Raw genomic sequence first — 12,500 nt, 5'->3', positions numbered from 1 at the left:
TGACGGATAAAAAAGCTCAAAGCTCGCCTGTTCATCCGCCCAACGCTCCATGCTAACGGCTCAAACATTCGATCACGGACGTTTCTCACGGCTTTCTGATTTGCCGCAGTTCTGAGGGCAGATTTCTCTCAGGAATTGGAGGGAATTCATAATTGTGGCTCTGTGGTCTGCCTCGGAGTCTCTTCATGAATAAATAATACAGAAATTTGGCCCTAGTCATAGTTATGAAAGGGTATTTAAGACTAAGACAGGACAGTACACTGTGTGTGTGTGTGTGTGTGTGTGTGTTTGACATGCTTTTGATGATGGTTCATCCTGGTCAGATAGGAGTCAGAGGATAAGAGGCAGGATAAATGGTGACAATGGCAGCCATTCTAGCGGGAATCTTTGGCCAGTTGAATGAAGCGAGCTCATGTTTCCTGGTGTGTTGCTCTGATCTTCCACATAATCAGTCCTGTCATTTGGCTCATTATGGATTTTGTGCAAAGCTCCTGAGTGACGTGAGAAGCCCCCACCCCCTCCCCCCTCTCTCTGCCCTCTTTCTTTTAATTTTCTCCCTTTACCTGAACTATTGCCCCAAATCTTTTTAACTATTCCACAAACAGAATCAATGTTCCTGTTCAGCTAACAACTAACTACTAATATGAACACAAACTGATTCACCTGATTCATAATCATTCTTCTAATATGAGTACAAAGCGATTCACCTGATTCTAACTCATGTCAGTACAAAGTGATTCACTTGATTCTAACTCATGTCAGTACAAAGTGATTCACCGGATTCTAACTCATGTCAGTACAAATTGATTCACTTGATTCTAACTCATGTCAGTACAAAGTGATTCACCGGATTCTAACTCATCTCAGTCCAAAGTGATTCACTTGATTCTAACTCATCTCAGTCCAAAGTGATTCACCTGATTCTAACTCATCTCAGTACAAATTGATTCACTTGATTCTAACTCATCTCAGTACAAAGTGATTCACCTGATTCTAACTCATCTCAGTACAAATTGATTCACTTGATTCTAACTCATCTCAGTCCAAAGTGATTCACCTGATTCTAACTCATCTCAGTCCAAAGTGATTCACCTGATTCTAACTCATCTCAGTACAAAGTGATTCACCTGATTCTAACTCATCTCAGTACAAAGTGATTCACCTGATTCTAACTCATCTCAGTACAAATTGATTCACTTGATTCTAACTCATCTCAGTACAAAGTGATTCACCTGATTCTAACTCATCTCAGTCCAAAGTGATTCACCTGATTCTAACTCATCTCAGTCCAAAGTGATTCACTTGATTCTAACTCATCTCAGTACAAAGTGATTCTAAGACGAAGAGATCGTCTTTAGAGCAAAACTTTAAGAGAAATGTGGAAAAAATAAGAAATACTAGTCATGTCTCTAATTTCTACAATATTCTATAGTAATATTATATAAAACATTTATATGTTATTTGTTTGTTTGTTTGTTTATTACATTAGTCAGAAGTGCGAACGAGTGTGAACCTGATTAAACACCTGATCATGTGGAGGTTCAGGAAACACACGAGTGTGAACCTGATTAAACACCTGATCATGTGGAGGTTCAGGAAACACACGAGTGTGAACCTGATTAAACACCTGATCATGTGGAGGTTCAGGAAACACACGAGTGTGAACCTGATTAAACACCTGATCATGTGGAGGTTCAGGAAACACACGAGTGTGAACCTGATTAAACACCTGATCATGTGGAGGTTCAGGAAACACACGAGTGTGAACCTGATTAAACACCTGATCATGTGGAGGTTCAGGAAACACACGAGTGTGAACCTGATTAAACACCTGATCATGTGGAGGTTCAGGAAACACACGAGTGTGAACCTGATTAAACACCTGATCATGTGGAGGTTCAGGAAACACACGAGTGTGAACCTGATTAAACACCTGATCATGTGGAGGTTCAGGAAACACACGGGTGTGAACCCGATTAAACACCTGATCATGTGGAGGTTCAGGAAACACACGGGTGTGAACCTGATTAATTCTGGGTCTATCTGTAGAGTTTTATTTGAAGATGTTAGGTGATGTTACCTTGAGTCCACTTCACACTGCGCTCTCTGGTTGTATTGAGGTCCAGAAAGAGACGGCAGGTTAAGTCCACAGCGCAGTAAAGCACACTCCTCCACGGATAACTCGCTCCCTCCATCCTTCTCGGGGCAGAACGAGACGCGGCCGACGTTTGCTGCATGACGGTAGAGTTACAGATGTCATTAAGTAGCGACGCAAACGTGTCAAATTCAGTTAAAAGCAGCGATAAACGATACCTGAGCAGGTAAAAATGTTCTGAACACAGACACCTTCTAACATCACATCAGTTCTCACTCAAATCTAAATCAATTCATTTCATTCAAGTTTTAGTTTCTTTTACACATTGATTGATTGATTGATCGATTGATTGATCGATTGATCGATTGATTGAGCGATTGATTGATCGATTGATCGATTGATTGATTACTCAGCAGACTTTTCATTAACAGAGAGAAATAAAAATATCGTTGTTGAGAAACTGAGACCAAGTCCAAAGACAAATGTGGTGTGTGAGTGCTGAGTCAGGAAATGAAGTGAGAACAGAGAGATGCCAAAAGGCTTTCCAACACACACACACACACACACATACACACATACACAAACACACAAAATATTGACAAAAGGTTTTCCAAGAATTGCAATTTATATGAATATTATTTAAAATATTCCTGAGGGGTGTCAGTAATTTTGGTGCATGTGATATTGTTTAAAAAAGAAGTCGGTGTAATGAGGATGATTTGTTTTTGTCAGAACAATGAGAAATTGTTTTCTCCTGATGTTTTCTCCTGATGTTTTCTCCTGATGTTTTCTCCTGATGTTTTCTCCTGATGTTTTCTCCTGATGTTTGCGAAATCTAAACTGTTGAATGTTTATTTTAGAATTACAAGTTTGGATATAGTTTATGAAGGGTGCCAATAATTATTGAGTGCACTGTATACAAACACACAAATATATATGATTCCACACACACTCACACACACACACACACACACACACACACACACACACAGATCGTTGCATTCAAAAGTTTTGGCACCCCTGGCCAAATCACATATATCATATATATTGTGATGTTTTATGTAAAAAGAAACAAACAGCAAAACCTTGTAAAAAAAAAAAAAAAAAAAAAAAAAAAACTGCAGCAAAACCTTTTTTTTAAGTTAAAATTTCTTGCAAAAATGAAGGATGAAGGATGAGTTTATTTGAATAAACTCTAATACAAAGTTTGGACAGACTTCAACAGTCTCAGAGGCAAATTTGCGTAGGTCTCTTGAGGCAGGTGAAGAAGGCCTCAGAATTCCACAGAATAAAAAAGTTCACTTCTAAAACATCAAGCAGCTGACTGAGGATCTGAAAATGTTCCTACAGCTTCCACTAAACCCCAGAAACGCCATAAAGGAACCACAGCTAGGTTTTACTGTGGAAATCAGGAATCGATCTCAACGATCAGTGGCGTCGTCCAAACCTGATCCTGCATGTTAGAGTCATTAGAAGAAAACGTTACCTGCGACCTCATCGCTAACATCGACATCTGAATCTAAACCATATCTAAATAAACCAGAGGCACTGAAGGAAGAATAGATTTAAGTGAATATCAATAAATTCTGGAAAGGAAAGTGACAGAAAAGAGTAAAGATGATAAAAAATAGATTGGCTTCTCCAACAGGACAGAGATCCACCATGAACTACGTCAAAAAGTGATGAATGATCCTCACAGAACCCTGAGAAGATCTTAACCCAAGCGAACAGTGGGTGAAAATTCATTAATCAAGAAAAGAAAGACTTGTAGCTGGATAAAAAAAGCGGCAATGTCTCGAAAAAACAGCTGTTAGTAAGCATCGAGTGGTGGGGCGCCTAAACTTTTGCACGTGCCACGAGAGCCTTATTTATCTATGTATTTAATTTCATCAAATATAAAGTAACTGCAAATTGACATTTTTTTTGAGCTACACCATGTGGCCAGGGTGCACAAACTTTTTCACACACTCACACAAAAAAAAACCCAAGCAGACCTCGAGAGCAGGCGCGTTTAGAGAAGCTATAAAAATAAATCAGATAATAAAAGATTATAAAATTAGGAGCTGATTCTGGATCAGTGGAGCAGTGGATTTTCTTTTCCACGCTAACATCATCAACGCGAGTCTCCACGATTCCTCCAGCGAGCAACACAAATATTTATTATATTATTTAACTCTGCATTTTTATTCAAAACTTGAAGTATTTTTTTAATTAGCTGGAAACAAAGATTAACAAGTCAATAAAAACAAGCAGGCTCTGAAGCTAACGTTAGCTAAACCCTTAAAAATTCATAGCCTGGAATTTCAGGTCATAAAAATCAAACTCTATTTATAACATATTAAAAAAAAAAATCCACTCGAGTCTCAATGTTTTGTTATTTGTTAAAAATCAGGAGATTTCTGATGGTAGTTAGCGAGAGCACTGAGATGGAATACAGAGCAGATGTAAAGCTTCTCTTAATCAGGATGAAATGATCACCAGGATTTCTGTTTAGTTTGTAACACACAATTCTTCTGAACATCTTCTTTCACCAAACCTTTTATTAGCTTTGTATAACAGCAACCAGGGGTCACGGTGGCTTAGTGGTTAGCACGTTCGCCTCACACCTCCAGTGTTGGGGGTTCGATTCCCGCCTCCACCTTGTGTGTGTGGAGTTTGCATGTTCTCCCCGTGCCTCGGGGGTTTCCTCCGGGTACTCCGGTTTCCTCCCCCGGTCCAAAGACATGCATGGTAGGTTGATTGGCATCTCTGGAAAATTGTCCGTAGTGTGTGATTGTGTGAGTGAATGAGAGTGTGTGTGCCCTGTGATGGGTTGGCACTCCGTCCAGTGTGTATCCTGCCTTGATGCCCGATGATGCCTCAGATAGTCACAGGCTCCCCGTGACACGAGGTAGTTCGGATAAGCGGTAGAAGATGAATGAATGAATGATAACAGCAACCAAAACAATGTGACCTGCTTCTTCGGTCAGTATTTTCTATCCCAAACGGAGTGATTGTGAAGCCCTGAGACTGGAGTCTGAGACCCTGAGCTGTGTGGAGCAGCTTGAGATGAAGCGGCTCACTGATTAAAAGCTCTGTGGTGATGATCAGAAGGTCAGACGTCCACACTGCTGCTGCTGCTGCTGCTGTTATACCCTTGAGCGAGACCCTTAATCCTCACTGCTCCGGTTTCATTCATTCAACTACCTCGGGTCACGGGGAGCCTGTGATACACCCTGGACGGAGTGCCAACCCATCACAGGGCACACACACACACACTCTCATTCACTCACGCAATCACACACTACGGACATGGGTCATCGGGTCAGTTTCACTTTTTGGTGTTTTTAATCGATTTATGAAGTTGTTGTGAATTATTCGTTACTCATTACACCGTAATCAAACCGTTTCTCTCCTATTGGTCCTATTGGTTAACATTTAATGCCCCGAACACATGACTGAAAATGATCTGAAATCAGCTTCTGAGGTGAAGCCTCAATAAATTTACCCTCAGCTATAGATGTTCTACAGACATCCACCATGTTTTCTCCCCAGCTCGTGAATTTTCCCACTCAGAATGACGACTTCATGGAGAAACCATAAAATCTTCTTCTTCTTCTTCTTCTTTAATGGAGACTATAAAGACCTTCTGTAAGTGGCTCTGGGTAAAAGGCCACCTGCTAAATGCTATAAACCTTGTTTAAGTGTCCCATATTTCAGAATGTCATAAATCCATCAGCTCACGTGGCTGAAATGAAGTGGCCCTTTATCACCGCTTACACCAACACTTCCAAAATGCTAAATAGCAGCGTCAGGATGACAGACTGCCCTGAAAGGACCTCGGTTCCTCGCCTCATTCCTCATCAAGATGGATAGAGCCGCTCACTACGAAAGGTCACGTTCTCCAGAGCTGTCAACGCTCACACCTACAGAAAAAAATTAATTCCAGATACATAAAGCTAGACTAAAGTGCAAAAGTTTGTACACCCTTACTGTGGAAATTATAAAACCAACACGACATGAACTTGTCTTGTGAAGGTTCTTTCTTTATCATGCACAGTAAAAAGGATTAAAAGCGTATGTTCAGACGTTACTAAAGAAGAGACCTGGACTTTTTAGTACTGTACAGTACGTGTTTCTTGAAGGATTTTTTCAGGTCTCCTGACTTCTCACAGAAGACTGTCGAAGGCGCCACAAAATTTTGAGCTCCATTATACCCCTTTTCCACCAAAAAGAACCGGGTGCTGGTTCAGAGCTAGCGCTGGTGCTGGTTCAAAGTTGGTTCCACTGGCGAACCTTCTAAGAACACAGAGCTGAGTCTGACGTCTCTGTATACGTGTCACGTTACACAGCAACGTTAGCGCAGCAGCAACAAACACAAACACAACATCAACAATGGCGGATGTTGCTTTACTGTTAATGCTCATGGCTTTGTGAACCTACATTAACACCCAAACGCGGCGAATCCAACGTGTACGTGCAGCTCCATGTAATCTGTATAAACGGAGGTTGTAATGGAGAAAGTACATAACGTTATTTTATCATTAACACAGAAAAAAGTTAGCCTTAGCATGTAGCTACTTACTATCATGTGTGCTGATAATGTATCATATCACGGTAAAGTAAAAGTGTATTAAACATTAGTATACTTAAGGTACATTATCAAATGTGCTATCAGTAGCCCCGCCCACAGCCCCGCCCACAGCCCCGCCCACAGCCCCTGACGCAAGTGGTTCTTAAGTCTAGACCAGCGGCGTTTTGGTGCTACTTAAGAACCACTTTTCCTGGTTCAGAGACGGTGCTTTGGCTGTCGGAAAAGAAAGAACTGCTTCTAAATTAGGCTCCGAACCTGCACTCAAACTGCCTCGGTGGAAAAGGGGGCATTAGAAGGATGGCTGTTTGTCATAAGGAGTCTTCAGGAGAAGATGATGAACATTCTGATGTGTAGATAAGTTTCAAATTGCACTAAATTGATCGCAGCCTCGGACAGAAATCCGGGGGTTTTGCACTTGACTGTTTAGGGTGGAAAATAAAAAGCGTGAAATATCCCGTTGTTAATAAACTTGAAACGACTAACACTTACATTTTGTTTGCTTAAAAAAGGGGAGATTTTTGTCATGGTTTTGCATTTCAGTGTGGCGCGTTGGCATCGTGTGACTCGTGAGACTGAATCCCTTTCACCTTGGTGTTGTATTTACTGTCTGATGATCTGGTACAGAATCCTCTCCATCTAATCTGTGTTTATCAATCCATCAGCGGAGGAAAAATCAACAATTACAATTTGCAACTAACGAACTAACAAAAGAAAGAAATATTTACTACATCATCAGTGCAGACATCTGTTTGACAAAATGCTTTTTTTAAAGGTGTTATGTTTGAGAGGTGTTTGTGGTGTTTTGGTCATGAAATGAACCGGTGTTGACTCGGACAGACGCAAAGAGCGAGATCGTTAGTGACTGTAAATAAACACAGCAAGCAGAAAAAACTGCAACATGCGCTTATAATCACAGTCTCAGAAGAAACGTGTGTGTGTGTGTGTGTGTGTGTGTGTGTGTGTGTGTGTGTGTGTGTGTGTGTGTGTGATTACATCCACATGGATAAAATTGATGTACAGCTCAACTTGTTCGAGTGTTTCTGCATGCAAGGTTTTAACACACAAATAAAGGCACACGTGAAAAAGTAACGACGTTCAGCTGAAGAGCGACGAACGACGAGCTCCAGGTTTACTCACCGCATCACTGTGTACGACGTTGGAATTCTGTGAGTGTGTGTGTGTGTGTGTATGTGTGTGTGTGTGTGTGATGATAAAATGTGAACGGTTCCGCGAGCAGATGAAGCACAGATGTGGAGAAATTCAACAGCGTTGTGAAAACAAGGACTGGCATTTGACGAATGCGCTTAAGCAATTGAGCAAAACTGTAATGTCACACATGCTGGGAGCAATTCCTCCACCACTAGTGTGTGTGTGTGTGTGTGTGTGTGTGTGTGTATGTGTGTGTGTATGTGTGTGTGTGTGTGATGTACAAATCTCTAACCCCCTGCTGAATTTTAAAATAGCATTTAGAAAAATTGCTACACTTCCTAATGGTCTAATGACTTCCAATAAACATTTTCCCTTCAGAATCTAATGGTTTTAATGGAGTCGTTACTGATCCTGATCCTGATCCAGATCCAGATCCAGATCCTGATCCTGATCCAGATCCTGGTGACAGTCATCACTGAATCTAATCAAATCTTTCTGTCAGGATTTAATCAGATGAAATCTAGAACCCCAAGAATTCCTCAGTTCTCCCAGTGCAGGAACCTGCTAAAGTCTCTTTCTTTATATATATATATTTGTTGAGGTCTTTCTTTTACATTGTTCTTTCTTTCTTTCTTTCTTTCTTTCTTTCTTTCTTTCTTTCTTTCTTTTCTTCTGCAATTGTGAGTGTATCAGTGTTTTTCTGTGAGTGTGTGTGTGAGTTTATCAGAGTATAAGTGTCTGAATATAAGTGCTGCAGTGTGTGTGTTTATGTGTGTGTGTGTTTGTGTGTCTGTATCAGAGTATAAGTGTGTGAATATATAAGTGTAGTATGTGTGTGTGTCTGTATCAGAGTATAAGTGTGTGAATATATGTGTAGCAGTGTGTGTGTGTGTGTGTGTGTGTGTGTGTCTGTATCAGAGTATAAGTGTGTGAATATATGTGTAGCAGTGTGTGTGTGTGTCTGTATCAGAGTATAAGTGTGTGAATATATAAGTGTAGTATGTGTGTGTGTGTCTGTATCAGAGTATAAGTGTGTGAATATATGTGTAGCAGTGTGTGTGTGTGTGTGTCTGTATCAGAGTATAAGTGTGTGAATATATGTGTAGCAGTGTGTGTTTGTGTGTCTGTATCAGAGTATAAGTGTGTGAATATATAAGTGTAGTATGTGTGTGTGTGTCTGTATCAGAGTATAAGTGTGTGAATATATGTGTAGCAGTGTGTGTGTGTGTGTGTGTGTGTGTGTGTGTGTCTGTATCAGAGTATAAGTGTGTGAATATATGTGTAGCAGTGTGTGTGTGTGTGTGTCTGTATCAGAGTATAAGTGTGTGAATATATAAGTGTAGTATGTGTGTGTGTGTCTGTATCAGAGTATAAGTGTGTGAATATATGTGTAGCAGTGTGTGTGTGTGTGTGTCTGTATCAGAGTATAAGTGTGTGAATATATAAGTGTAGTGTGTGTGTGTCTGTATCAGAGTATAAGTGTGTGAATATATGTGTAGCTGTGTGTGTGTGTGTATCAGAGTATAAGTGTGTGAATATATGTGTAGCTGTGTGTGTGTGTGTGTGTGTATCAGAGTATAAGTGTGTGAATATATAAGTGTAGTGTGTGTGTGTGTGTGTGTGTCTGTATCAGAGTATAAGTGTGTGAATATATGTGTAGCTGTGTGTTTGTGTGTATCAGAGTACAAGTGTGTGAATATATAAGTGTAGCAGTGTGTGTGTCTGTATCAGAGTATAAGTGTGTGAATATATAAGTGTAGTGTGTGTGTGTGTGTGTGTAACTAATTACATTGAGGTGAACAGAGACCTGGAACAAGGCTCTCCACAGTCACATGTTCACAACATCACAGCCAGTGGTGTGATTTACTCACTAATCTGTTTAACACAACATCCGTCAACATTGAGCAGAAAATTCAAACTTTTCCAGCGTCACTGAGCCTCAAACCCAACACGAGCTGTTAAAGTTCACACCCAGCTGTCAGCTCTAATTTCACCACTGAGACGTCACAGATCTGCGTGTGGAAAAAAAGATAAATATTTATCACAATAAGCTCTCCGTTCGGCAAGAACAACACGTAAACGTTTGCACTGGCGTGGAATCGTGAGCGCTAAATCTCCACATGGCCAGAACCCACAGGAACGTTTCACCCAGATCTGTTTTAAAGTTTCAAATGTTGCCCAATAACAAATCTGCAACCTCAAAACACCAGCTATTGTTTAAATCCTGGCTCAAGCAGCAGCTCGTGAGAAATAAATTGGTGAATTCCCTTTAGCACCAAACGCTTAAAGTCAGAGGAACAGCTCGTCCTTGGTCGGAGTCAGAGGAACAGCTCGTCCTCCCTCAGAGTCAGAGGAACAGCTCGTCCTCCCTCAGAGTCAGAGGAACAGCTCGTCCTCTTATCAGAGTCAGAGGAACAGCTCGTCCTTCCTCGGCATCAGAGGAACAGCTCGTCCTCTTATAAGAGTCAGAGGAACAGCTCGTCCTCTTATCGAAGTCAGAGGAACAGCTCATCCTCTTATCGGAGTCAGAGGAACAGCTCGTCCTCTTATCGGAGTCAGAGGAACAGCTCGTCCTCTTATCGGAGTCAGAGGAACAGCTCGTCCTCTTATCAGAGTCAGAGGAACAGCTCGTCCTCCCTCAGAGTCAGAGGAACAGCTCGTCCTTGGTCAGAGTCAGAGAAACAGCTCGTCCTCCCTCAGAGTCAGAGGAACAGCTCGTCCTCTTATCAGAGTCAGAGGAACAGCTCGTCCTCCCTCAGAGTCAGAGGAACAGCTCGTCCTTGGTCAGAGTCAGAGAAACAGCTCGTCCTCCCTCAGAGTCAGAGGAACAGCTCGTCCTCTTATCAGAGTCGGAGAAACAGCTCATCCTCCCTCAGAGTCAGAGGAACAGCTCGTCCTCTTATCAGAGTCAGAGGAACAGCTCGTCCTCTTATCAGAGTCAAAAGAACAGCACGTCCTCCCTCAGAGTCAGAGGAACAGCTCGTCCTCCCTCAGAGTCAGAGGAACAGCTCGTCCTCCCTCAGAGTCAGAGGAACAGCTCGTCCTCTTATCAGAGTCAGAGGAACAGCTCGTCCTCTTATCAGAGTCAGAGGAACAGCTCGTCCTCTTATCAGAGTCAGAGGAACAGCTCGTCCTCTTATCAGAGTCAGAAGAACAGCTCGTCCTCCCTCAGAGTCAGAGGAACGGCTCATCCTCCCTCAGAGTCAGAGGAACAGCTCGTCCTCCCTCAGAGTCAGAGGAACAGCTCATCCTCTTATCAGAGTCAGAGGAACAGCTTGTCATCTTATCAGAGTCAGAAGAACAGCTCTTCCTTCCTCAGAGTCAGAGGAACAGCTCGTCCTCCATCAGAGTCAGAGGAATAACTCGTCCTCCCTCAGAGTCAGAGGAACAGCTCGTCCTCCCTCAGAGTCAGAGGAACAGCTCGTCCTCCCTCAGAGTCAGAGGAACAGCTCGTCCTCCCTCAGAGTCAGAGGAACAGCTCGTCCTCCCTCAGAGTCAGAGGAACAGCTCGTCCTCCCTCAGAGTCAGAGGAACAGCTCGTCCTCCCTCAGAGTCAGAGGAACAGCTCGTCCTCCCTCAGAGTCAGAGGAACTGGTTGTCCATGTTCAGATTCAGGTGAACTGTTTATATTCACTCAGAGTCGAATAAACTGTTGGACATTTTTTTTTCTCACTGACAATCAAAACTTTCTTTCTTTCTCCTCATACATGGATGCTATAATGAGGTTCATGTTAAAGTAGAGTTATAAAGTGTTAAGTTATAAAGTGTTAAGTGTATAATGTGATGTTACTCTCCATGCTGATCTGTAGCTCCGCCCCTGACTAACTCTCCTACTGCAGTACAAAATAAACTCTGTTTTATCAAACCTGAATGATGGAACGTGTGTGTTGAGTGAGGTGGAGACTGGAATACCACCACAATGAGGTTATGGGATTTCCCTCTGTTTTGCGTGTGTGTGTGTGTGTGTGTGTGTGTGTGTGTGTGTGTCTAATGATTATTTTTATTGAATGATGAAATCAAAGAACACTGTAATGTTCAAAAGAACAAACATAATTCTCCATATGAGTCACATACCATCACACACACATCAACACTAAACACAACCAGAGACGGTTCTACTCCAATGACACAGCCCTGCAGCAATACACACATGCACACACACACACACACACATACAGTACACACACTCAAAATACACAACACAAACACAGCATCACATCAAAACTAAACATAACCAGAGATGGTTCTAATTTGTAGCCAAGCTCTAATACACTCAAACACACAAACACACACACACACAAAAGGCTCAGAAACACAATGAAATACACTTAAACACACATGCATACACGCAAATATACCCACTCATACACAAACCCACACTCCAAAACATACTCTAATACACACACACTTGCACCCTCAAACAAATGCTCAACACTCAATAATACACAAAACACAAACACAGCACACTAAAGTGATTTAATCATCAACACACACACACACACACACACACACACACATCAGGCGAATTCAATTAATCTGTGTGAACAACAACAACAACAACAGTGTCAAAGGGAATATAAACATCTGTAAAATACACAGTGTGCTCTGACTGATCTAAAGATCTAAAGATAGAAATAATTTTATTGCCTAAATCTTGTGGGGACTTTAAACTTTACTGTCCTG

General features: G+C 41.7%; 1 protein-coding gene across 2 annotated transcripts in view; it reads right to left on the bottom strand.

Annotated features, from left to right (window-relative positions):
* The window catches only part of LOC132853558 (zinc finger protein GLIS1), a 99,507-nt gene that overhangs the window by 54,086 nt on the left and 32,921 nt on the right, over window positions 1-12,500 (bottom strand). For both annotated transcript variants that reach the window (XM_060881393.1, XM_060881394.1), the window contains exon 3: window positions 2,081-2,231. In XM_060881393.1, coding sequence (XP_060737376.1) covers window positions 2,081-2,231 — 151 coding nt within the window. The remainder of the gene's footprint in view (window positions 1-2,080; window positions 2,232-12,500) is intronic.

This window comes from Tachysurus vachellii, chromosome 11, assembly GCF_030014155.1.
Source record: "Tachysurus vachellii isolate PV-2020 chromosome 11, HZAU_Pvac_v1, whole genome shotgun sequence".
NCBI lineage: Eukaryota > Metazoa > Chordata > Actinopteri > Siluriformes > Bagridae > Tachysurus > Tachysurus vachellii.
The sequence above is the reverse complement of the archived record's forward strand: the minus strand, read 5'-3'. Positions and strand labels throughout refer to the sequence as shown.